At 46.8% G+C, this 27267-nt stretch overlaps 1 protein-coding gene across 1 annotated transcript in view; it reads left to right on the plus strand.

Annotated features, from left to right (window-relative positions):
* Positions 1 to 805: 805 nt before the first annotated feature.
* Positions 806 to 27267, plus strand: part of LOC121279696 (rhodopsin) — a 38145-nt gene continuing 11683 nt past the window's right edge. Inside the window, exons 1-4 of the mRNA XM_041190931.1 lie at positions 806 to 1166; positions 10000 to 10168; positions 11913 to 12078; positions 17042 to 17281. Coding sequence (XP_041046865.1) covers positions 806 to 1166; positions 10000 to 10168; positions 11913 to 12078; positions 17042 to 17281 — 936 coding nt within the window. The remainder of the gene's footprint in view (positions 1167 to 9999; positions 10169 to 11912; positions 12079 to 17041; positions 17282 to 27267) is intronic.

The raw sequence follows: 27267 nt of genomic DNA on the forward strand, positions 1-27267 counted from the left end.
GCTCTGAAGCGAAATGAAGTTGTCCTGTTCACACAAGCAAGCAGCAGTAAGTTATAAGCTAAAGTACTAACAACTCGCATTAGCAAGCCCACTCACTCCTCTTATACTGCGTGTGGATGATGTTTATGACAATGTGGCCTACCCACCTGCTGTTGTGCCCGTGTGGTGCCCTGAAAATCGCACGGGCTGCATAAAATCAAAGACAGTTGGAGCCTCAAAGGCCTTAACTGGCTCGTTAATTAATGGCAGGCACGCCTCCTTCCTCATAGCGCGCCCGCCTAGTGAAATATCGCGATGGTGTGCGGTGACGTTAGGACTCACGCCCAACGTCATCGCGCATCATTTTACGCTCGGGTGTCTTGGGCATGTGCCCACATGCCAAACATAAAATTCTGGCCACATAGATAGATACATGTGTATATACAAACAGATATGTACCTACTTCCTGCTTTTAATGTTTCTATATTTGACAATAGCTGAGAGGAATCTTTCAGCAAAGGCCTCACTTTCCAGTGCAGCAGCTGTAGTGTTAATAACTTGATGAGTTTACATTATTGTTTGAGATCCTGCCTGGATTATTATGCTTTGCAGTGGCCTAAATTGCTTTCTGCTGACAAGCAGAGCCGGGTTAATCCAAGGCTGCTTTATAAGGTCCATGGACCCCTGGGAGAGGAGATTGTGGCCCTGTCATTGCTCAGGGTAGTCATTTGTCTCCGCTGGGCAGCGTCAGGTTCAGAAAGGACCACCTTAGAAAGAAAGAAAGGGAAAGTTTTGCTTCTACCAAACTCCACGACAACCTGCAACCATGAATGGTACAGAAGGAGATAACTTCTATGTGCCCTTGTCCAACAAGACAGGACTGGTGAGGAGTCCGTTCGAATACCCCCAGTACTACCTGGCTGAACCCTGGAAATTTTCAGTGCTGGCAGCCTACATGTTCTTCCTCATCATAACAGGTTTCCCCATCAATTTCCTCACCCTGTATGTTACCCTTGAGCATAAGAAACTTCGGCAGCCCCTCAACTACATCCTCCTCAACCTGGCTGTGGCCGACCTCTTCATGGTCATTGGTGGATTTACTACCACCATCATCACCTCAATGAATGGCTATTTTGTCTTCGGACCAAGTGGTTGTAACTTCGAAGGCTTCTTTGCTACACTTGGCGGTAAGTCCCAGATAAGTTTTCAGTAAGGCCCAACTCTTGATCTAGCTCTGCTCCTCACCAGTGAGGAACAGTGAGGGCAGAAGACACAATTTCACTGACAGCCCAATCCTCAGGTCTGAGAAGTGTCTGCAGGAGTAATCCATGGGGTATTCCATGATAAATATTAACAAGCTTGAGCTTAATTTGTTACTGTGGGTTAGGTAAAGGTGCAAATTAAGAATTCTAGGTGTGATTTGATCAACTATTTAGGGTATCCAGTGCAAAATTTGGTCATCGCCTGTGGCATTGTCGAGGGTAGAAATTTGTCTTGCGCCTATCACTTCAGGCACAAGTTGTATCCTGCCTAATTCTCAGCGCCTGTTAAACCAATGCCTCTGAATATTGGAAAGAGTAAACCAGGTTCCAATGCAAGAGCACTCGAGGCAAATTTCTATAACGACATCTTGGGGAGACAAAATTCAATGCAATCTTCGCATGCTACAGGATAAGAACAAGGGGTAATTGAAACAGTGAATTCAGAGTCCCTGTTTTAAAGTTGGGTATTCTGTCCTCATCTGCATCTCATACTTTAGTATAATATTAATGGCCCAGTAGAAAAGCTGGTTATAAGATGGAACTGCTGGAAAAATACTTAAAACAAAACTCTAGGATATAGACAAATTGAAAGAACTCGATATCAGAAACAAATACAAAAAGGTCAAGAAACATTATACCTGCGGTAACCAAAGAAATGGAGATAGAAGAAACGGGGAACATCATCAAAAGTGGAATATCAGGAACAGCAGGACATGTGTTAGGTCTCAAAGACAACAGTAAAGGAACAGAAGTGGATAATAGAAGAACTCTGGATGTTGAGCAGAAAACAAACAAACCAAACAACAAGCAAAGAGGCAGATCCCAATATATCAGGACAGAAAGTAATAGGTTTACTAGAAAAATGATGCTAAAAGCCAAGAGAGATACATGGGGAGAAATAATCATTTTATCACATTTTCCCCCAAAGATACAGAAGATTATGCCAAAACCAGCGAAACACAGGGGAAAATAAGATAACTAAGCGAATCTTATAAACTTAAAATAACTGCAGTGGAATTCCAAAATGATTAGATAATTGATGAAAAGGAGAAGAGCAAGCTTGGACAGAATATTTTGAAGATCTGTACAGTATGTAGACCCATTTTTGGAAGATGAAGAGATTTTTACTGATAATTTTCATAAGAGCATGGCTCTGAGTTTGGATAATGTAACTGTGGAGTTGTAGCAGACAGAGGAGGAACATCCTGTAACAATAGTGTACATGTTATTTAACAAGAGCTGTGAAGATGAACAAGTGGCTGAAGGCTGGGGAAAGATGATAATAATGCCAAGTTTCACTTCAGGGAATAAGGGCAAATGCAACAATTAGAGCTATCATTTTATTGAGTACATCACAAGAGTACCTATTAAGGTACTGCAGATGAGAATAGCAGTGGTACTGCTTGATTTAGCTAGATTTAGACCAGGCTGAAATGCAATAGATCCAACTTTTTCTTATTCATTCATGGGATGTTGGCCCAGCATTTATTACCCATCCCTAATTGCTCTTGAGAAGGTGGTGGTGAGCTGCTGCCTTGAATCACTGCAATTCCTGTGGTGTAGGAACACACACAGTGCCTTTAGGGAGGTTTGTATTATGACAGATTTTGGAAAAAATTCTAGAACCCAACAATTCATATTTTTTAAGTGTGGTCTTGAGGGTGCATGGTATTGTGAGACTGATAGAAACATCAATAAGTAAAATAAATGTGAGTTGTTGTTTTATTGCCACCAATTAATTAGCTGATAAAAAAATGAATATGATAACAGGCAGTATGTCAGGACTGCAGTGTGTAGGAATTTATGTAGAGTAAAACTGACCCAGATCATCACATCTGCAGGAAATTACTCGCCTTAAGTTACTGCGGTTCAGACTTATTGAACTGCAATGCAAGTTAGAGTCAATCTGACAGGTATGGTAGGCAGTGAAATTTCTGGATAGAAATTTACTCCAGAGTACTGTTAGAACTTGGAAAGTTTGTAAATCATGCTTGGTGGAAATTGTGCATGGGGTAAATCAAGTGAGGTATAAATTATGTACAGCATAACTTGTGTATGGTATAAATCAAGCAATTTCACAATTGAGCATGATGTTTTCGAAGGCTATATATCGGGTGGGGTATAAATCAGACATGGGTAAATTAGGATATAAACAATAAGTGGAATAAATTGGGAAGTGTGTAAAGTGCGAGGTAAATTTCACATAGTGTTCTAAATACTGGTGAATATTGTGATTGACACCAATTAGGTAGGGAGTAAATGTTGTGCAGCGTAAATATAGCATGGTGTAGAGCATGGTGTACATCGAGTATTGGGTTAACGGAAGAGGATGCAAATCTGATGTAAATTGAAAAAGATGTAATTGAAATATGGTGCAAATCAAATTCATTGTAAGTTGGATTTGTTATACTTCGAATTCGGTGTAAATCTAATTGAGTGTGAATCGAATATGGTGTAAAGTGAATTTGCTCTAGGTTTAATTTGGTGTAAATCTAATTGAGTGTAAATTGAATGTGGTGTAAATTGAAACAAAAACAGTAAATGCTGAAAAAGCTCAGCAGGTATGGCAGTACCTGTGCAGAGAGAAACAGAGTCAACGTTTTGAGTCCGTATGACTTCTTCAGAGCTCTAAAGAAGAGTCAAATTGGACTTGAAATGTTACCTCTGTTTCTCTCTCCACAGATGCTGCCATACCTGCTGAGCTTTTCCAGCATTTACTGTTTTGTTTCAGATTTCCAGCATCAGTAGTATTTTGCTTTTATATTGTGGTGTAAGTTAAATTTGGTGTAAATTGAATTTGGCGTAAGTCGCATTTGGCGTAAATCGAATACAGTAGAAACCGATCAGAGTCAAAATCAAATTTGATATAAAAGGAGGAGGGTGCAAATTGAATTTATTTGTAAATTGATTTGGTATAAAACAAATTAGCTGTAAATCGATTTTGTTGTAAATCCAGCATGGCGTAAATTGAAATTAATGTAAACCCAGCAGGCTATGAATCAAATTTGGTGTTTTTGAATTTGGTATAACTCGAGAGGGTGTAAATCGAATGTGGTGTAAATTGCATTTGGTGTACATTACATACCTGGTAAATTGAATTTTGTGTAAATAGAATATTGTGTAAATCAAATATGGTGTAAATCAAACTTGGTGTAAATCGAGCAGTATTTAAATCGAATATGGTGAAAGGCAAATTTGGTGTAAATCAAATATGGTGTAAGTTGAATTTGGTGTAAATTGAACAGGCTCTATATCAAATAAGGTACAAATGGTTCTGAAGAGGAGTCAGGACTCAAAACGTTAACTCTTTCTCTCCGTAGATGCTGCTAGATTTGCTGAGCTTTTCCAGCAATTTTTTGTTTTTGTTTCAGATTTCCAGCATCTGCAGTATTTTACTTTTATCAAAGTATAAATGGAATTTGGTGTAAATAGAATTTGGTGTAGATTGAATACGTGTTAAAGCAAACGAGGTGTATATCAAATAAGGTATAAATGGAACTTGGTATAAATGGAATTTGGTGTAGATTGATTTTGGTGTAAATTAAATACGTGTTAATGTGAACTGGGCGTATATTAAATAAAGTATAAATGAAGTTTTGTATAAATGGAATTTGGTGTAAATGGAATTTGGTATAAACAGAATTTGGTTTCAATGGGATTTGGTGTAAATTGAATGTGGGTTAAAGCGAACAGGGCGTATATCAGAAAAGGTATAAGTAGGATTTGGTATTAATGGATTTTGGTGTAAATGGTAATTTGGGGTAAATGGAATTTGGTATAAATGAAATTTAGTATAAATGGAATACGTGTTAAAGTGAACAGGGTGTATATCAAATAAGGTATAAATGGAATTTGGTGTAAATGGAATTTGGTATAAATGGAATTTGGTGTAAATTGATTTTTGGTGTAAATTGAATAAGGGTTAAAGCGAGCAGGGTGTATCTAAAATAAGGTATAAATGGAATTTGGTATAAATGGAATTTTAGGTAAATGGAATTTTGGGTAAATCAGCTTGGTGCATAACAAATTTGGGGTAAATCAAATTGGTTGTAAATCTAAATTTGTGTAAATTTTGTGTTTGGAGTTAACTATGTTATGGAGTTTGTTGGAGTTGATTTTGTTGGAGGTGATAATGTCACTGAGTTTGTTGCTGATTATGTCATTGTGTTTGTTAGAGGTGATGATATAATCAAGTTTGTTTGAGTTGGTGATGTCATTAAGTGTGTTGCCGATGTTGTCATTAGTGTTGGTGGGGATGCTGCCATTGAGTTTGTTGGAGATGATGATATTTACTGAGAGTTGTGGAGATTGTGATGTCATAGAGTTTGTTTGAGATGATGATGCCATTGAGTTTATTGGAGGTGGTGATGATGTCATTGTGTTTGTTGGAGGTGAAGATATTGCATTTGTTTGAGTTGCTGATGTCATTGGGTTTGTTGAAGGTGATGAAATGATTGGCTTTGTTCAGGGTCATTATATCACTGGGTTGTTGGAGGTAGTGATGTCATTGTGTTGGTTGGATTTGATGATGTCATGGAGTTTGTTGGTGTTGATGACCTCATTGACTTTGTTGCTGATGATATGATTTTATGTGTTGGAGCTTAAAAGGTCATTGAATTTGTTACACTTGATGATACCATTGGGTTTGTGGCTAATGATATCATTGAGTTCATTGAAGGTGATGTCATCAAGTTTGTTCAGGTTGATGACCTCAGTGAGCTTATTGTTGATGATGTGATTGAATTTGTTGAAGGCAACGATTTATTGGATTTGTTCAAGGCGATGATGTCATTAGGTTTGTTGAAGGTGATGATGTTATCAGGCTTATTTGTGGCGATGATGTCATTGTGTTTGTTGGATTTATAATGTCATTGAGTTTGTTTGGGTTTATGATCTCTGAGTTTATTGTTGATGATGAAATTGGGTTTATTGAAGGTTGTGATGTCATTGGGTTTGTTGGATGTGATGTCGTTGGGTTTGTTGAAGGTTGTGATGTCATTGGGTTTGTTGGATGTGATGTCGTTGGGTTTGTTGAATATGATTATGCCATTGGGTTTGCTGGGGTTGATGATGCCATTGAGTTTTTTCTGATAATGTCATTGTTATTGTTGGAGTGATGATGTTATCGGGCCTATTTGTGGTTATGATGTCATTGTGTTTGTTGGATTTTATGATATAATTGAATTTGTTCAGGTTGATGATCTGTGAGTTTATTGCTGGTGATGTCATTGAGTTCATTGAAGGCGATGATTTATTGGGTTTGTTTGAGGCGATGTCATAGAGTTATTTGAATTTTATAATGGCATTGAGTTTGTCGGGATTGATAACCTTACTAAGATAGTTGGGGTGATAATGTCTTTGGATTTCCTGCTGATGATGTCATTGAGTTGGGGTTGCTGCTCTCATTGACTTTTTTGAGGTGATTATGTCATTGAATTTGCTGCTGATGATGTCATTGTATTTGTTAGAGATTATGATGCATTTGAGCTTGTTGGACATGATGTCATTGAGTTTGTTGCTGTTGTGCCATTGAACTTGTTGGAGGTGGTGATTTCATTTAGCTTGATAGAGATGAGGTCATTGAATTTGTTGCTGCTGGTGTCATTGAGTTGTTGGACATGATGATGCCATTGAGTTTGTTGGAGAATATGTTATTGAGTTTGCTGCTGATGTGTCATTGTGTTTCTTGGAGGTGTTAATGTTATTGAGTTTGCTTGTGTTGATGATTTCATTGAGTTTGTTGCTAATGATGTAATTAATTTTGTTGGAGATTGTGATGTCATTGAGTTGTTAGAGATGATGCCATTGAGTTTGTTGCTGATGAAGCCAGTGTGTTTGTTGGAGGTGATCATGTCATTGAGTTTGTTAGAGATTATATTGTTGGGTTTGTTGGATGTGATAATGTCATTGAGTTTGTTTGAGGTGATGTAATTGAATTTGTTGGAGCTAATAATCTCATTGAGCTTATTGCTGATAGTGTCATTAGGTTTGTTGGAGATGGTGCCATTGAGTTTATTTCTGACAATGTGATTGAGTTTGTTGGGGGTGATGTCATTATATTGTTGAGGTATTAATGTTGTTGAGTTTACTTGAGTTGATGATGTCATAGGGTTTGTTTTTGATGATGCTATCAGGTTTATTGGAAGTGATGATGTCATTGAGTTTGTTAGAGATAGAAACGTAGGACTTAGGAGCAGGAATAGGCCATTCAGCCCTTCGCACCTGCTCCACCATTCAATAAGATCATGGCTGATCTGCTTGTGGTCTCAACTCCACTTCCCCATCTGGCCCCCAAGTGATGTTTGACTCCCTTGATGTCACTGAGTTTGTTCCTGATATGCTATTGTGTTTCTTGAAGGTGATGATATCATTGATGTTGTGTCAATGAATTTGTTACTGATGTTGTCATAGTGTTTGTTGGTGGTGAAGATACTATAGAGTTGGTTGGAGTTGAGGATCTCATTGATTTTTTGCTAATGTTGTCACTGTGTTGGTCGGGCATTATGGTGTAATTGAGTTTGGAAGATATTACGTCAAATGGTTTGTTGGAGTTCATGATGTCAACATGTTTGTTGCTGATGATGCTATGGTGCTTGTTGGAAGTCGTGATGTAATTGTGATTCTTGGAGATCATGATGTTATTGATTTTGTTGGAGTTGGTGATTCATTGGTTTTGTTGATGACACTATAATTGAGGCTGTTGGACGTGATGTTGTCATTGAACTTGCTGGAACTGATGATATTGTCAGGTTTGTCAGAGGTGACAGTGTCATTGATTTTGTTGGAGTGAATGACGTGGTTAAGTTTGCTGTTGATCGTAACATTTTGTTGGAGGTGATGATTTCATTGTTCTGTGTTGAGATGGTGATGTAATTGATTTCGTTCGAGGTGATGATGTATTTGAGGTTGGGGGACCTGATGATGTTATTAAGTTTCTTGGAGGTGATTATGTCATTGAGATTCCTGCCGAAGCTGTAATTGAACGTGTTATAGGGGATGATGTCATTTGGTTGGTTGGAGGGAATGATGTCATTCAGTTTGTTGGAGGGGATGATGTAATTCAGTTTATTGGAGGGGGTGATGTTATTCAGTTTGTTGGAGGGAATGATGTCATTCAGTTTGTTGGAGGGAATGATGTCATTCAGTTTGTTGGAGGGGGTGACGTCATTCAGTTTGTTGGAGGGTATGATATCATTCAGTTTGTTGGAGGTAATGGTGATGTTGATGACATAGAAACATAGAAAATAGCATCAGGAATAGGCCATTCAATGTGATCATGGCTGATTCTCTATCTCTACGCCATAGTCCCGCTCTTTCGCCATACCCTTTGATGCATTTAGTGTCTAGAAATCTATCTATTTCCTTCTTAAATATATTCAGTGACTTGGCCTCCACAGCCCTCTGTGGTAGAGAATTCTATAGATTCATCACCCTCTGAGTAAAGAAGTTTCTCCTCATCTCAGTCCTAAATGGCCTACCCCGTATCTTGAGACTATGATCCCTCCCATCCAGAGGAAACATCATCCCTACATCCAGTCTGTACAGCCCTGTCAGAATTTTATATATTTCAATTAGATTCCCTCTCATTCTTCTAAACTCAATGAATACAGGGCTAGTTGACCCAATCGCTCTCATACGACAATTCTCCCATCCCGGGAATCAACCTCTTGAATATTTGCTGCACTCCCTCTATGGCAAGCATATCCTCCCTTAGGCAAGGAAACCAAAAATGCACACAATACTCCAGGTGTGGTCTCACCAAGGCCCCGTACAGCTGCAGTAAGACATCCTTGCTCCTCTACTCAAGTCCCCTTGCAATGAAGGCCAACATACCATTTGCCTTCTTAACTGCTTGCTGCACCTGCAGACTTGCTTTCAGTGACTGGTGTACAAGGACACCCTTTGTACATCAACATTTCTTAATCTATCACAATTTAAATAATACTCTGCCATTCTGTTTTTTACTGCCAAAGTGGATAACTTCACACTTATCCACATTATACTGCATCTGCCATATATTTGCTCAATCATTCAACTTGTCTAAATCATCTTGAAACCTCTTTACAACTTTCTCATCGCTCACATTCCCACCAAGTTTCATGTCATCAGCAAACTTGGGAATATTACATTTGGTTCCCTCATCCAAATCATTGACATATATTGTGAATAGCTGGGGCTCAAGCACTGATCCCTGCGGTATCCCAGTAGTCACAATATGGGACTTTATTAAAAACTTTCAGAAGAAATTAATACACCACATCCATTGGTTCTCCCTTATCTATTCTGCTAGTTATGTCCTCAAAAAACTCCAGTAGGTTTGTCAAATGTGATTTTCCTTTCATAAATCCATGTTGACTTGGTCTAAGCCAGTTGATATTTTCTCAGTGCCCTGTTATCACAACCTTTAAAATAGACTCTAGCAATTTCCCTTCTGATGTTAGGCTAACTGACCTTTAATTCCCTATTTTCCCGCTCCCTCTTTTTTTAAATACTTAATCAATCTCTTGGTCCTCCTTTGCTGAATTCTAAACTGCTCCCAATCCTCAGGCTTGCTACTTTTTCTATCAACTTTATATGACTCCTCTTCGGATCTAATACTAACCTTAATTTATTTTGTTAGCCATGGTTGGGCAGTTTTTCCTGTTGTGTTTTTATTGCAGTTTTTTTTTACTGACTTTGTTACAATTTACATTGTAATTGATTGGATTCTTTCTATGCTGGGCACTGACTCTTTTTCTTCTCCATTTCTGTCCCTCAGGTGAAGTTAGTCTTTGGTCCCTTGTGGTTCTTGCTATTGAACGATATGTGGTTGTCTGTAAACCCATGAGTAACTTCCGATTTGGCAATCAACATGCCATGATAGGTGTTGCATTCACATGGATCATGGCCTCGGCTTGTGCCGTACCCCCACTGATGGGATGGTCCAGGTAATCACATATGTAATATACACCCCACCCCAGCACACACACCCTTCGCTGGTAATCTTACAGCACAACGTTCCTTTCAGATATGTTAGACCTCAACATACTCCAGCTCTCACAGGATCTGAACTTAAATCCCTGGACCTGAAGTAATAGCCTGTCATGACCTGCCAATACTAACAGAAATAGATGAAATGTTACTTACTAAGGGGTGTAAAGTAAAAATCAACAGATTTGTTTAAGGACAAGTAGTTTCGGTCACTCAGTGAAATAGTGTTACCTGTAGCTCAGTGATGGCATCCTTGTTTGTGAATCAAATGGACATGGGTTCAAGTCCTCACTCCAGGGACTAAAGTATAAATTATAGGCTCACACTCAACTACATGGGTACTTTCTTTTGGGTCAGGCATTAATTGGAGGCTCTTTGCCCCCTCAGGGGTAAGTAAAAAATCCCCTGGCACTATTTTAGTAAAGGCCAAGGGAATTCTCCCAAGTGACCAGACCAATGTTTATCCCTGGACCAGCCTCACTAAAACTGACTATCTGATCATTATATCTGCTATGCATGGAGCTTGCTGTGCACAAATAGACTATCATATTTCCTACACTACAACAGGGGATACACCTCAAAAGTAATTGGCTGTGGGTTATCCTGAGGTCATGAATATCTTTATATCAGCATAAGTCTTTATGGGTGTTGGAGGGGTGGGGGGGGGAGGGGGATGGGGAGGGGGAGGATTTTATGGTTGCTGCAAGAGCAGGAAACGTGACTGAATTAGGCGGGAACTGAAATTTTTATATCCTGATGACAGATTGTTTGTGGCAATTCAGGCCTCATGCTGGCCTGTGGTGCATTCCTACTGGTAATATTTGCATGTCATGAATCAGAGTAAACATTTTAAAATGATGTCCTACTTTCAGGATAAAATCAGAGGTGCACGAGAATCTTGTGGCACACAGCTCATTAAATTTACTTAAGGAATTTGTTTAAAAGTGGCATGCACCAGTCGGCTTTGTGCAGTTGTGTCTAAGGTCAACCGTTTTCCTTGTTTAACGGTTCAGCACAGGATAGGGGAGCTGAAGAATGGCAGCTTGAATGAAGGCTTGGGACTGGCAAGAGCAAGTCAAAGTTTGGGGGTGAGCAGGGAGGGTAGTTGTTGAAAGGGGTTTCGGTGCAGGGAGGTGCTGAGGAAGGATGCAGGGGAGGACAAGAGTGGTGTTTGGGTGCAGGGATAATGGCTGAACTGTTGGGCTGATCTGTTGCAACACTCAGAAATCATGGAGGGAGACAATTTGGAGGGGATTGACACCAAGGTTGTGTTTATTTTGGGGAACCAATAGTAAGGGGGGAATGATAGGGGGGAAAGTCTGTGGAGCATTCTGATGGGTTCTTCCATTGGACCTGTAGTGGATCTCAGGACTCTGGACCCAATGGAGCATTCTGGCAATGAGGCAGAGCCTCCAAATTTGAACAGGAGTCTCCTCAATAGCTGTCCCATAGCTGCAGTATTGTCAGCTGACAGCGGGTTTCACCAATGAAAATCTGGTCCTGCAGTAGAACTATAAGTGTCTCCCATGCACACAGTCAGCACTTTAATTTTAAATTAGAATCATGTGAGAAATGGGAAAGAGCAAGAGAGTGGCAGTGGCGTGCACTTCCGCGTCTGCTGTTGGGAACAGAACATCTCAGTTAAAATTCTGACCTTGCTTTCTTTACTCTTGTAACTTGAAGATATCCTTCCCTTTGCAGGTATATTCCTGAGGGAATGCAATGCTCATGTGGAATCGATTACTACACTATGAAACCTGAAGTGAATAATGAGTCCTTCGTCATCTATATGTTTGTTGTGCACTTCACTATCCCTCTAGTTATTATATTCTTTTGCTATGGTCGCCTGGTCTGCACAGTGAAAGAGGTAATTTCAAAGCTATTTCTTAGTTACTTGTACAAAAGCAAAATACCTGCAGATACAGGAAATCTGAAATAACAACAGAAAATGCTGGAAAGACTCAGCAGGGCAGGCAGCATCTGTGCAGAGAGAAACAGGGTTAATGTTTCAGATCAATGATCCTTCATCAGAACTGGAAAAAGTTGGAAAAGGTTTTACATAGATCAAAAGAGGAGGATGTAAAAAGAACAAAAGGGAAGGTCTGTGATTGGGACAAAAGACATTAAATGACAAAATAATTGCTTGTTGCAGAACTAATGGGAGTGGCAAAGAAACAAATGATGTGTCTAGAGGAGGTGTTAATGGCAGAATAATGAATGGCTACCATCCTAAAACAAAAACAAAATAAAAACAAAATTAAGATCAAAACATGTACAGAAAAGGAAACAAAACAGGAGCAGATATTGAACTCAGCATAGAGTCCCGAAGGCTGTAAAGTGCCTAATTGTAAGATGAGGTGCTGATATTTTGCATCTGTTTTCACTGTAGAGGATTCAAATGACATCCCAGAAGTAATTGTGAATCAGGAGGTGAAAGGGAGCGAGAAACTTAGTACCCTTTTCCTGGTGATTGTAATTGTTCTAAGAATTTTAGAACTAAAAGCTGACAAGTTCCCACGTCCTGATGGACTTCATCCTAGAGTCTTAAAAGAAGTGGCTGCTGAGATAGTAGATACATTGGTTTTAATTTTAGTTTTAATTTTAAGTAGACATAAATTGGTCATTTTCAGGTTGGCAAGATGTGATGAGTGGAATGCAACAGGAATCAGTGCTGGGGCCTCAACTATTTACAATTTATATAAATGACCAGGATGAAGGGACTGAATATATGGTAGCTAAATTTGCTGATGACACAAAGATAGGTAGTAAAGTAAGTTGTGAAGAAGGCACATGGAGTCTGCAAAGCAATATAGACAGATAAAGTGAGTGGGCAAAAAATTGTCACAGTATTATGTGGGAAAATGTGAACTTGTCCACTTTGACAGGAAGAATAGAAAAGTAGTATACTGTTTAGATGAAGAGAAATTGCAGAACTCAATGATACAGAGAGATCCGGGTGTCTTGATAATGAATCGTAAAAAGTTAGTATGCAAGTACAGCAAGTGATTAGGAAGGCAATTGGAACGTTGCTGTTTATTGCAAGGGGAATGGGGTATAAAAGTAGAGAGGTTTTGCTAAGTTGTAGAGCGTGTCGGTGAGACTACATCTGGACTACTGTGTACAATTTTGGTCTCCCTTTTTAAGAAAGGATATAAATGCACTAGAAGCAATTCAGAGAATGTTTTCTCAACTGATTCCTGGAATGGGGGTGTTATCTTATGAGGAAAGGTTGAACAGGCTGGGCCTGTATCCATTGGAGTTTAGAAGAATGAGAGGTGATCTCGTTGAAACATATAAGATCCTGAGGGGTCTTGACAGCGTGGATGCTGAGAAGATGTTTCCCCTTGTGGGGGACACTAGAACTAGGGGACACAGTTTAAAAATAAGGGGTCTTGCATTTAAGACGGAGATGAGGAGAATTTTTTCTCTGAGGGTCGTGCGTTTTTGGAACTCTCTTCCCCAGAGAGCAGTAGAGGCAGGGTCATTGAATATCTTTAAGGCAGGGGTGGATAGATTCTTGATGAACAAGGGAGTCAAAGTTTATCAGGGGCAGGTGGGACGTGGAGTTGAGGCCATAACCAGATCAGTGGGAGCAAGATGGAGTATTAAAATGACAGGTGACTAGAAGTTTGAGCTCATGCTTGTGGACTGAATGGAGGTCTTATGAAAATGCTAAGACCAAACAGATTGGATTACCACTTCATGGAACAACTCCATTCAGTCTGCAATCATGACCCCAAGCATCCAATGGTCTGTCATTTTAATTTTCCATCTTGCTCCAACCCTGACTTCCGCCTACTGCAGTGGCCCAGTGAAGCTTAATGCAAGGAACATGCTTCATCTTTCAATTGTGCACTTTACAGCCTTCCGGACTCAATGTTGAGTTCACCAATTTCAGACCATAATCTCTGCCCCCATTATTGTTTCCTTTTCTTTGCATGCTTTAGTCCTAATCTTATATTTTTCTTTTGGACAGCAGCTTTTCATCATTCTGCCATTCATACCTCTTCTGATCACATGGCTCTGCCCACCAACCTTTCTGTTATTTAATGCCTGTCTTGTTCTGCACAATCATAGACCTTTCCTTTTGTTCTTTTCTCACCTCTGCCTTTTACTTGTGCAAAACCTATTATATTTCAAACTTTTCCTTGTTCTGGTGAAAGATCACAGACCTGAAATGTTAGGAACATAGGAGCAGGAGTAGGCAATTCATCCCATTGAGCCCATTATGCTATTCAGTGTGATCATGGCTAATCATCCTATTCAAGGTCTTTTACCCACACTCTGCTCATATCGCTTTATGTCGTTGGCATTTAGAAATCTGGCAATCTCTGCTTTAAACATTCTCAATGACTGAGCTTCCACGGCCCTCTGGGGTAGAGAATTCCAAAGATTCAACACCCTCTGAGTAAAAAAAATTCTCCTCATCTCAGTCCTAAGTGGCTTCTCCCTTGAAATTCTATTTTGAAATTGTGTCCCCTGGTTCTAGACTCCTCAACCGGGGGAAACGTCTTACCTGCATCTACCCTGTCTATCCCTTTAAGTACTTTGTAAGTTTCAGTGAGATCACCTCTCACTCTTAGAAACTCTAGAGAATCCAGGCCCAGTTTCCCCAATCTTTCATCATAATACAGTCCCACCATCCCGGGAACAAGTCTGGTGAACTGGAAATGTTCCTCGTTTTCTTTTGTTCTTTTGTCTGTGACATCTTTTGATTATCTGTTCCTATCACTGCTTGCTTGTCCCTACAACCACACCACCCCCCCAACTTCTATCCCCCCACCCTCACACCACCCCCACCCCCCCCACCTTAAACCAGCTTATATTTCACCCCTCCTTATATTCGCTCAGTTCTGTGGAAGGGTCATGAGGACTCGAAACGTCAACTCTTTTCTTCTCCACCGATGCTGCCAGACCTGCTGAGTTTTTCCAGGTAATTCTGTTTTTGTTCTGGTGAACTGACGTTGCATGCCCTCTGTGGCAATAATATCCTTCTGAAGGTAAGGGGACCAAAACTGCACACAGTACTCCAGGTGCAATCTAACCAAGCTTCTATACAACTGAAGCAAGACTTTGCTACTCCTGTACTCAAATCTTCTTGCGATAAAGGCTAACATTCCATTAGCCTCCCTAGTTGCCTGCTACACCTGCATGTTGGCTTTCGGTGACCATTAATCTCTTACCATTTATGAAATACTCTGCACATCTATTCCTTCTACCAAAGTGGATAACCTCACATTTTTCCACATTATATTCCATCTGTCATGTTCCTGCCCACTCACTGAGTCTGCCCAAAACCTCTTGAAGCCACTTTGCACCTTCCTCACAACACACATTCTCACCTAGCTTTGGGTCATCCACAAACTTGGAAATATTACATTTAGTCCCCAAATCCAAATCATTGATATATATTTGTGAACAGCTGGGGCCAAAGTACTGATTCTTGTGATATCCTACTAGTTACAGCCTGCCAATGTGAGAATGACCTGTTTATTCCTATCCTCTGTTTTCTGTCTGGTAACCATTCCTTACCCATGCCAGTATATTACCTCCTATCCCATGTGCTTTAATTTTGCTAAACAACCTACTGTGGGGGACTTTATCAAAAGTCTTCTTATACTACATCCACCAACTCCCCTTTATCAATTCTGTTAGTAACATCCTCAAAAAACTCCCAACAGGCTTGTCAAATATGATATCCCATTCATAAATTCTTGTTGACTCTGCCCAAATATTTAGTATGTGCTCAAATATCTGTTTCTCTCTCTTCCCTGATGCTGCCTGTGTATTTGCTCTGTTTTCTGTTTTTATATCTGTTTGATGATGTATGATATTATAGTCAAGTACTTGTCTAATATTCATTCTTGGAATATGGATAACACTGATGAGGCTGCGTTAAGCCCATCCCTAGTTTCTCTACATATGTAATGGCAGGTTCCATAGAGTCATTATGGCACAGAAAGAGGGCATTCAGCTCATTGAGTCCATACCTGTAACCCATGGAACAACCCTATCTGTCCCACTTGCCTGCTCGGAACCCATAGCTCTTCAAATTTATTTCCTTCAAGTAACCTCAGTTTCCTTTTGAAACCCTCATCTCCACTTCCACTACCCATCATGGGCAGCAAGCTCCAGGTCATTACCACTCACTGTATAAAAAGGTTCTTCCTCACATTTCACCCTGCATCTCTTACCTAAGATCTTTAATCTGTGTCCCCCTAGTCCTTGTACAATCAACTAATAGGAAGATCTTTTCCTTGTTTACCTTATCTAAGTCTGTCATAATCTTGTGCTTCTCATCAAATCTCCCCTCAATCTCCTTTGCTCCAAGGAGACCAGGCCCAGTCATTCCAACCTAATCTTATAACTAAAATCCCCCATCCCTGGAAGCATTCTGGTAAATTTCCCTCCGCACTCTCTCAAGGACCCTCACATCTTTCCTAAAGTGTGGTGACCAGAACTGGATGCAGTTCTCTAATTGGGGCCCAACCAGAGCTTTTGTCTAGGTTCAGTATAACTTCCCTGCCTTTGTACTCAATGCCTCTATTTGTGAAGCCCAAAATCCACCCTTTCAATACGTTCCTGATGCTAGCCTACAATTCACCCGATTTGCTGAGTTTAGTTTCCCAACTTGTGTGGTGAGCTTTGATCTGATACGCTCCATGTTGTTTATCCAGTCATCAGCATCAGGATATCATACGCGCCAGTGATCTGCGCTCTGGATCTTTGTTACTTTAACCACCTTGTCCATCATTCCCTACCTTGATTACCTTAATGCGCAGACTATCCTCACTGTGTAGCACTCACTCTACTCTCCATTTGGTTGTTAGGCTGCAGCCCAGCAACAGGAATCAGAGACAACCCAGAGGGCTGAGAGGGAAGTGACGAGAATGGTGATTATCATGGTGATCGCCTTCCTCATCTGTTGGACACCATATGCTTCAGTCGCTATCTTCATCTTCACCAACCAAGGCAGTGACTTTGGGCCGATCTTCATGACTATCCCAGCTTTCTTTGCCAAAAGCTCAGCTGTCTACAACCCTCTCATTTACATTCTGATGAATAAACAGGTAAGAAACCAGGCTCTAAGTTTCTCTCACTCTCCCTCACCCTCACTCTCCCTCACTCTCCCTCACCCTCCCTCACTCTCCCTCACCCTCACCTTCACTCTCCCTCACTGTCCCTCCCTTTCCTCACTCTCTCTGACTCTCCCTCACTCTCCTCACTCTCTCCCTTACTTTCCTCACTTTCCCTCGCTCTCCCTCACTCTCTCCCACTCTCCCTCACTCTCTCCCACTCTCCCTCACTCTCCCCCACTCTCTCCCACTCTCCCTCACCCTCACTCTCCCTCACTCTCCCTCACTCTCACCGTCCCTCCCTCTCCTCACTCTCTCTGACTCTCCCTCACTCTCCTCACTCTCTTCCTTATTCTCCTCACTCTTCCTCACTCTCTCCCACTCTCCCTCACTCTCTCCCACTCTCCCTCATTCTCCTCACTCTCTCCCTTACTCTCCTCACTCTCTCCCACTTTCCCTCACCCTCACTCTTCCTCACTTTCTCTCACTTTCCCTCACACTCTCTCATTCTCCCTCACTCTCCTTATCTCTCTCTCCCTTACACAAACACTCAAGCTGTGTGGCCGCCTCCCTGCCCAACCCCGCGCCTCTCTCTATCCTTGTGCCTTTATCTCTCTGCTCCGTCTCTCTATTTGTGTGTATCTCTTTAACACTCTAAATCAATCTGTCTGTCCGTTTCTCTCTCTCTGTCTATTAGTCTCTCTATCTCTCTGTCTTCAGTCTCTCTCTGTAAGTTTTTCTCTGTCTTTTAGGCCTGAAGTTCACACTCCCCACTGGTGGATTTTTAGGCTGGGTTAGGGTGGTGGGGGTGGGTGGGGGGGAGAATGTGAATTAGGATGAATGGGCTTCCTGCTGGGTTTCAGGCCCCTTTGACTCTCAGCAATTTTACTCAGGGGTGGGCAAGGCCTTGGACATGCTGCCTGTCCTTTCCCCATTTGAGGTCCTTAAGTGGCCAATTATTGTCTACTTTAGTTCTGTTTCCTGCCCAGATTCCATTTTTAGGTTGGTGGGAGGATTTTCCAGGTGTGGGGGAAGCCTGAAAAAGATTGGACGGGAAAGGGGTGTGGGGTGCGCCTCCATCAGAAGCCCACTTCCAACTTTGTGTGCCACCCCCCCCGACTTCTTAATGTCCAGTGGTTGCTGGACCTCTCTTCCACCCCCCAGCCCCTCCTCTGACACCACAATGCCCAAATATCCACCTCCCCCAGGCCTTCCCCACACCCTCACCCACCCCAGGCCCTGAGATCCTGCAAAACTCACCTTTCCATCCACTCTGGGACTTTGTCTTCATTATCTTCAGGAAGTTCCTCATCTGTTCACTGCAGCTTTTGTCGCTTCAGGGACTGAAGATCTGCCAGTCAATCAGATTGGCCTGCAACTCTCTAAGGTAGGACTTCCTCCCTAGAAGGGGCAGAAGTCCCACCTGCAGTCACTTAATGTTCCTCCGGGTGTGAAATGGCTGCAGGGCAGGCAGTGTTGGCGGGAATGCATTCCCCACCAACTCTTTGGACGGCGGGGAAGGGAAACTCTGCTGTCCAAAATATCCTGGCGTATGTCTCTCTCTCCTTGTGTGTGTCTCTCTCTGCTTCTCTAACTCTGTGTTTCTGTATCTCAGGGTTAAATTTTCCCAAATCCCAGGTCATGCCATCACTTGAGAATAGACAGCATGACCCCATCTGGAATATTACTAATGAAGGGGCTGTTACTCCACTCAGAGCTGTCGGCTCAATCAGAGGCTCAGCAGCTCAGCAACTTTAGCAGTGCCACCGAAAGAGGAGGCTCCTGCTGAGGCTGCAGGAAGAGAGAGGTGGGGGGTACCTCCATGTTGAGCAAAGGCAAGGTAAGCTTTTTTATTTAATGGACCAGGGCTAGGCCACAGGCCCCGGCAATTGGAGGGGTGGAACATCCAGTGGCAGTGTCAGAACCATGGCAGGGGCAGGGGCATGGGTGAACATTGCCAACAGAGGCCCCTCCTCAGGCTATGGACCAGCCATAAAGTAAGGTAGTCCCAGGAATCCACTAGGAGGCTACCATGGTTTACTTGTGTTCGCACCATATGGTGTGAGCCTGTCCAGAGATCATTATAATGTCAACAGGGATAGGAAGTGGGCATTAATTGGCCAATTAATTGGTTTAATTGGTTGCCTGATCCAGTCAGCGGTTGGCCATGCAATTCTATTCCTATCATTGAGAATATTCCAAGATGAATCTAACTCCGCTCCTGACACATCCTGCCAGGAAGCCTCTCACCTCCCAGCCTGTGACAAGAGCGCTGTAAAATAAAGCCCTCAGTCTCTCTCGTTGCTCTCTCCCTCTTTCCATCCTTCTGTTTTTCATTCTCTCTCTGCATGTCCTAGCCTCTCCCTTTCACTGTTTGTATGCCCCTCTCTCCCTCCCTCTTTCTCATCCCATCTCACTCTCTGTTGAGTCTGGATTTTCTTTGAGGTAGGACTTGGGATTTGTAAAATTTCCTGTTGTTGAGATCCAGCTGTAACCCCCCAGGGCACCCTGCCCATTACCCCACAGTGCCCCCTGCCCATTACCCCACAGTGCACCCTGCCCATTACCCTGCAGTGCCCACTGTCCATTACCCAGCAGAGCCTCCTGCCCATTACCCCACAGTGCACCCTGCCCATTACCCTGCAGTACCTCCTGCCCATTACCCAGCAGTGCCCCCTGCCCATTACCTAACTGTGCCCTCTGCCCATTACCCAGCAGTGCCCCCTGCCCATTACCTAACTGTGCCCTCTGCCCATTACCCAGCAGTGCCCCCTGCCCATTACCTAACTGTGCCCTCTGCCCATTACCCAGCAGTGCCCCCTGCCCATTACCTAACTGTGCCCTCTGCCCATTACCCAGCAGTGCCCCCTGCCCATTACCTAACTGTGCCCTCTGCCCATTACCCAGCAGTGCCCCCTGCCCATTACCTAACTGTGCCCTCTGCCCATTACCCAGCAGTGCCCCCTGCCCATTACCTAACAGTGCCCTCTGCCCATTACCCAGCAGTGCCCCCTGCCCATTACCTAACAGTGCCCTCTGCCCATTACCCAGCAGTGCCCCCTGCCCATTACCTAACAGTGCCCTCTGCCCATTACCCAGCAGTGCCCCCTCTCCATTACCTAACAGTGCCCTCTGCCCATTACCCTGCAGTGCCCCCTACACATTACCCTTCAGGGCTCCCTGCCCATTACCCTGCAGTGCCTACTGCCCATTAACCCGCAGTGCCTCCAGCCCATTAACCCGCTGGGCCTCATGCCGATTACCCCGCAGCGCAAGCGGCCCATTATACTCCAGTGCAACCTGCCAATTACCCAACAATGCCCCCGGCACATTACCCCGCTTTGCCACCTGCGCATTACCATGCAGTGCTCCTGCCCATTACCCCACAGTGCCCCCAGCCCAATACCCTGCAGTGGCCCCTGCCCATTACCCCGCAGTGCCTCCTACCCATTACCCTGCAGTGCCCCCTGCCCATTACCTCACAGTACCCCCTGCCCATTACCTCGCAGTACCCCCTGCCCATTACCTGGCTTTGCCCCCTGCCATTTTCCCCACAGTGCCTCATGCCCAATACCCCGCAGTACCTCCTGCCCATTACCCCGCAGTGCCTCCTGCCCATTAACCTGCAGTGCTCCCTGCCCATTACCCTGCAGTGCCCCCTACCCAATACCCAGCAGTGCCCCCTGCCCATTACCCTGCAGTGGCCCCTGCCCATTACCCCGCAGTGCCTCCTACACATTACCCTGCAGTGCCGCCTGCCCATTACCTCGCAGTACCCCCTGCCCAATACCCCGCAGTGCCTCCTGCCCATTACCCCGCAGTGCCCCCTGCCCAATACCCAGCAGTGGCCCCTGCCCATTACCCCGCAGTGCCCCCTGCCCAATACCCAGCAGTGGCCCCTGCCCATTACCCCTCAGTGCCCCCTGCCCAATACCCAGCAGTGGCCCCTGCCCATTACCTCGCAGTGCCCCCTGCCCATTACCTCGCAGTGCCCCCTGCCCATTACCCTGCAGTGCACCCTGCCCATTACCCCACAGTGCCTCCTGCCCATTACCTCGCAGTGCCCCCTGCCCATTACCCTGCAGTGCACCCTGCCCATTACCCCACAGTGCCTCCTGCCCATTACCCTGCAGAGAACCCTGCCCATTACACTGCAGTGCCCCCTGCCCATTATCATGCAGGGCAACCTGCCCATTATCCTGCAGTGGCCCCTGCCCATTACCCTGAAGTGGCCCCTGCCTACTAGCCTGCAGTGCCTCCTGCACATTACCATGCAGTGCTACCAGCCCATTACTCCGTAGGTCCCTCCTGCCCATTACGCTGCAGTGCCTCATTCCCATTAACCACTGCCCATTACCCCGCAGTGCCCCCTGCCCATTACCCCACAATGCCTCCTGCTGATTACCCTGCTGTGACTTCTGCCCAATACCCTGCAGTGCCCCCTGCACATTACTCCCTGCCCATTACCCCGCAGTGCCCCCTGCCCATTACCCCACAGTGCACCCTGCCCATTACCCGGCTGTGGCCCCTGCCCATTTCCCTGCAGTGCCCCCTGCCCATTACCCTGCAGTGCTCCCTGCCCATTACCCTGCAGTGCCCCCAGCCCATTACCCCACAGTGTCTCTTGCCAATTACCCTGCAGTGCCTCCTGCTCATTACCCTGCAGTGCTCCCAGCCCATTACTCCGTAGGTGCCTCTTGCCCATTACCCCGGAGTGCCCCTGCCCATCAACCTGCAGTGCAACCTGCCCATTACCCTGCAGTGCCCCCAGCCCACTAGCCTGCAGTGCCTCCTGCCCATTACCCTGCAGTGCAACCTGCCCATTAACCTGCAGTGCCCCCTGCCCATTACCCTGCAGTGTCCCCTGGCCAATACCCTGCATTGCCCCCGGCCATTAACCTGCAGTGCCCCCTGCCCATTACCTTGCAGTGCCCCCTGCCCACTAGCCTGCGTTGCCTCCTGCACATTACCATGCAGTGTTCCCAGCCCACTACTTCGCAGGTGCCCCCTGCCCATTACCCTGCAGTGCCCCCTGCCCATTACCCAGCAATGAACCCTGCGCATTACACCACAGTGTCTCTTGCCAATTACCCTGCAGTGCCCCCTGCCCATTACCCTGCAGTGCCCCCTGCCTATTAACCCACAGTGTACCCTGCCCCTAACCCTGCAGTGCTCCCTGTCCATTACCCCGCAATGCCTCCTGCCTATTAACCCACAGTGTACCCTGCCCCTAACCCTGCAGTGCTCCCTGCCCATTACCCCGCAATGCCCTCTGCCTATTACCCCACAGTGCACACTGACCATTACCCTGCAGTGCCCCTTGCATGTTACTCCCTGCCCAATACCCCGCAGTGCATCCTGCCTAGTAACCCACAGTGTACCCTGCCCCTAACCCCGCAGTGCGCCCTGCCATTACCACGCAGTGCCCCCTGCCAATTACCCAGCAGTGCCCCCTGACCATTACCCCGCAATCCCCCTGCCCATTAGCCCGCAGAGCTACCTGCCCATTACCTCGCAGTGCCCCATGCCCATACCCCCTGCCCATTACCCTGAAATACCCCCTGTCCATTACCCCCTGCCAATTACCCTGCAATGCCTCCTGCCCATTACCCTGCACTGCCCCTCCCCATTACCCTGCAGTGCCCCCTGCCCATTACCTTGCAGTGACCCCTGCCCATTAACCTGCTGTGCCTACTGCCCATTACCCACTGCCCATTAGCTTGCAGAACACCCTGCCCATTACTCTGCCGTGCCCCTTGCCCATTACCCAATTCCCATTACCCTGCAGTGCCCCCTGCCCATTACCCCACAGTGCACTCTGTCCATTACCCTGCAGTGCCCCCTGTACATTGACCCACAGTGCCTCCTGCCCATTACCCTGCAGTGCCCCCTCCCCATTACCCAAGAGTGCCCTCTGCCCATTATCCTGCAGTGCCCCCTACACATTACCCAAGAGTGCCCTCTGCCCATTATCCTGCAGTGCCCCCTACACATTACCCAGCAGGGCTCCCTGACCATTATCCTGCAGTGCCCCCTACACATTACCCTGCAGGGCTCCCTGCCCATTATCCTGCATTGCCTAATGCCCGTTACCCCGCAATGCCTCCAGCCCATTACCCCGCTGTGCCTCATGTCCATTACCCCGTAATGCATCCTGCCCATTACCCCGAACTTCCCCCTGCCCATTACCATGAAGTGCCCCCTGCCCATTACCTCCTGCCAATTACCTTGCAGTGCCCCCTGCCCATTACCCGGCAGTGCCCCTGCACATAACCCCGCAATGCCCCCTGCCCATTACCCTGCAGTGCCCGCTCTCCCTTACCCCGCAGTGCCCCCTGGCCATTACCCACTGCCCATTACTCTGCAGTGCCCCTTGTGCATTACCCCCTGCAAATTACCTTGCAGTGCCTCCTGCCCATTACCCTCTGCCCATTAGCCTGCAGTGCTCCCTTCCCATTAGCCTGCAGTGCCCCCTGCCCATTACACCGCAATGCCTGCAGCCTATTACCCTGCAGTCCCCCCTACCATTGCCCACTGTCCATTACCCCTCAGTGCCTCCTGCCCATTATGCTGCAGTGCCACTTGCCCATTACTCCGCAGTGCCTCCTGCCCATTACCCTGCAGTGCCTCCTGAGCATTGCCCTGCAGTGCCTCCTGCCCATTACACTGCAGTGCCCCCTGCCCATTACTGCCTGCCCATTACCCTGCAGTGCCTCCTGCCCATTACCCTGCAGTGCAACCTGCCCATTACCCTGCAGTGCCCCCTGCCCATTACCCTGCAGTGCAACCTGCCCATTACACTGCAGTGCCCCCTGCTCATTACCGCCTGCCCATTACACTGCAGTGCCTCCTGCCCATTACACCACAGTGTCCCCTGCCCATTACCCTGCAGTGCCCCATGCCCATTAGCCTGCAGTGCCTCCTACACATTAGCCTGCATTACCCCCTGCCAATTACCCTGCAGTGCCCTTTGCCCATTACCCCGCAGTGCCTCCTGCTCATTACCCCACAGTGCAGCCTACCCATTACTCCGCAATGCACCCTGCCCATTACACTGCAGTGCCAACTGCCCATTACCCTGCAGCACACCCTGCCCATTACCCCACAGTGCCCTCTGTGCATTAACCTGCAGAGCCCCCTGCCCATTACCCCGCAGTGTCCCCTGCCCATTACCCTGCCCATTACCCTGCAATGCACCCTGCCCATCACCCTGCAGTGCCCCCTGACCATTACCCTACAGTGCCCCCATTCTATTACCCTGCAGTACCCCCTGCCAATTACCCTGCAGTGCCCTTTGCCCATTACCCCGCAGTGCCTCCTGCTCATTACCCCACAGTGCAGCCTACCCATTACTCCGCAATGCACCCTGCCCATTACACTGCAGTGCCAACTGCCCATTACCCTGCAGCACACCCTGCCCATTACCCCACAGTGCCCTCTGTGCATTAACCTGCAGAGCCCCCTGCCCATTACCCCGCAGTGTCCCCTGCCCATTACCCTGCCCATTACCCTGCAATGCACCCTGCCCATCACCCTGCAGTGCCCCCTGACCATTACCCTACAGTGCCCCCTGCCTATTACCCTGCAGTGCACCCTGCTCATTACCCTGCAGTGCCCGCTGCCCATTACCTGGCAGTGTCCACTGCCCATTACCCCACAGTGCCCACTGCCCATTACCCTGCAGTGCACCCTGCCGATTACCCCACAGTGACCGTGCCCATTACCACGTTATGCCTCATGCCTAAGGGCTTCTTGTCATTACCCCGCATTGCCCACTGCCCATTACTGCCTGCCCATCACCCTGCAGTGCCCCCTGCCAATTACCCTGCAGTGCCCCCTGCCAATTACCCTGCAGTGCCTCCTGCCCATAACCCCCCAATGCCCCCTGCCCATTACCCTGCAGTGACCCCTGCCCATTACCCAGCAGTGACCCCTGCCCATTACCCAGCAGTGCCCCCTGCCCATTACCCTGCAGTGACCCCTGCCCATTACCCAGCAGTGCCCCATGCCCATAACCCCACAATGCTCTCTGCCCATTACCCTGCAGCACACACTGCCCATTACTCTGAAGTGCCCCCTGCTCATTACCTTGCAGTGCCCGCGCTCCATTACCCCACAGTGCCCCCTGTGCATTACCTGGCAGTTCCTACTGCCCATTAGAAAGCAGTGGCCCCTGCACATTACCCCCTGCCCATTACACTGCAGTGCCCTCTGCCCATTACCCTGCTGTGCCTCCTGCCCATTACCCCCGGCCTATTAGCCTGCAATGCCCACTGCCCATTAACCTGCAGTGCCCCCTGTCCATTACACCGCAATGCCTGCAGCCCATTACCCTGCAATGCTCCCTGCCCATTACCCACTGCCCATTACCCAGCAGTGCCCTCACCCATTACCCCGCTGTGCCTCCTGCCAATTACCCCCTGCGTATTAGCCTGCAGTGCCCACTGCCCATTACCCCACAGTTCCTCCTGCCCATTACACCGCTGTGCCTCCTGCCAATTACCCTGCAGCGCCCCCTGCACATTACCCTGCAGTGCACCCTGCTTATTTCCCTGCAGTGCCCACTGCCCATTACCCTGCAGTGCACCCTGCTTATTTCCCTGCAGTGCCCACTGCCCATTACCCTGCAGTGCACCCTGCTTATTTCCCTGCAGTGCCCACTGCCCATTACCCTGCAGTGCACCCTGCCCATTACCCCCACAGTGACCGTGCCCATTACCATACTATGCCTCATGCCTATTACCACAAAGTGCGTCCTGCCCATTATCCCGCACTGCCCCCTACCCCTTACTGCCTGCCCATTACCCTGAAGTGCCATGGCCCATTGCACTGCAGTGCCCCCTGCCCATTACCCCACAGTGCCTCCTGCCCATTACCCTGCAGTGCCCCCTGCCCATTACCCCACAGTGCCTCCTGCCCATTACCCTGCAGTGCCCCCTGCCCATTACCCCACAGTGCCTCCTGCCCATTACCCTGCAGTGACCCCTGCCCATTACCTGGCAGTGTCCCCTGCACATTACCTGGCAGTGCCCCCTGCACATTACCTGGCAGTGCACCCTGCCCATTACACTGCAGTGCCACCTGCCCATTACCCTGCAGTGCACTGGCCCATTACCCCACAGTGCACCCTGCCCATTAACCCGCAGTGCCCCCTGCAGATTAACCCCCAGTGCCCCCTGCCCATTATCCTTCAGTGTCTGCTGCCCATTACCCTGCAGAGCCCCCTGTGCATTAACCTGCAGAGCCCCCTGCCCATTACCCTGCAGTGCCCCCTGCCCATTACCCTGCCCATTTCCCTGAGGTGTACACTGCCCATCACCCTGCAGTGCCCCCTGCCCATTACCCTGCAGTGCACCCTGCCAATTATCCTGCAGTGCCCCCTGCCCATTACCCTGCAGTGCACCCTGCCCATTACCCTGCAGTGCACCCTGCCAATTATCCTGCAGTGCCCCCTGCCCATTACCCTGCAGTGCACCCTGCCAATTATCCTGCAGTGCACCCTGCTCATTACCCTGCAGTGCACCCTGCCCATTACCCTCACAGTGACCGTGCCCATTACCACACTATGCCTCATGCCTATTACCTCAAAGTGCGTCCTGCCCATTATCCCGCACTGCCCCCTGCCCCCTGCCCCTCACTGCCTGCCCATTACCCTGAAGTGCCCCCACCCATTACCTCCTGCCAATTACCCTGCAGTGCCCCCTGCCCATAACCCCGCAATTCCCCCTGCCCATTACCCTGCTGTGCCCACTGCTCATTACCCTGCAGTGCCCCCTTGCCATTACCCCCTGCCAATTACTCTGCAGTGCCCCCTGCGCATTACCCCGCAGTTCCTCCTGCCCATTACACCGCAGTGGCCCCTGCACGTTTCCCCCTGCCCATTACCCTGCAGTGCCCCCTGCAAATTACCCTGCACTGCCCCCTGCCCATTAAGCTCTGCCCATTACCCTGCAGTGCCCCCTGCACACTAACCTGCACTG

This window comes from Carcharodon carcharias, chromosome 7 (assembly GCF_017639515.1).
Source record: "Carcharodon carcharias isolate sCarCar2 chromosome 7, sCarCar2.pri, whole genome shotgun sequence".
Taxonomy (NCBI): Eukaryota; Metazoa; Chordata; class Chondrichthyes; order Lamniformes; family Lamnidae; genus Carcharodon; species Carcharodon carcharias.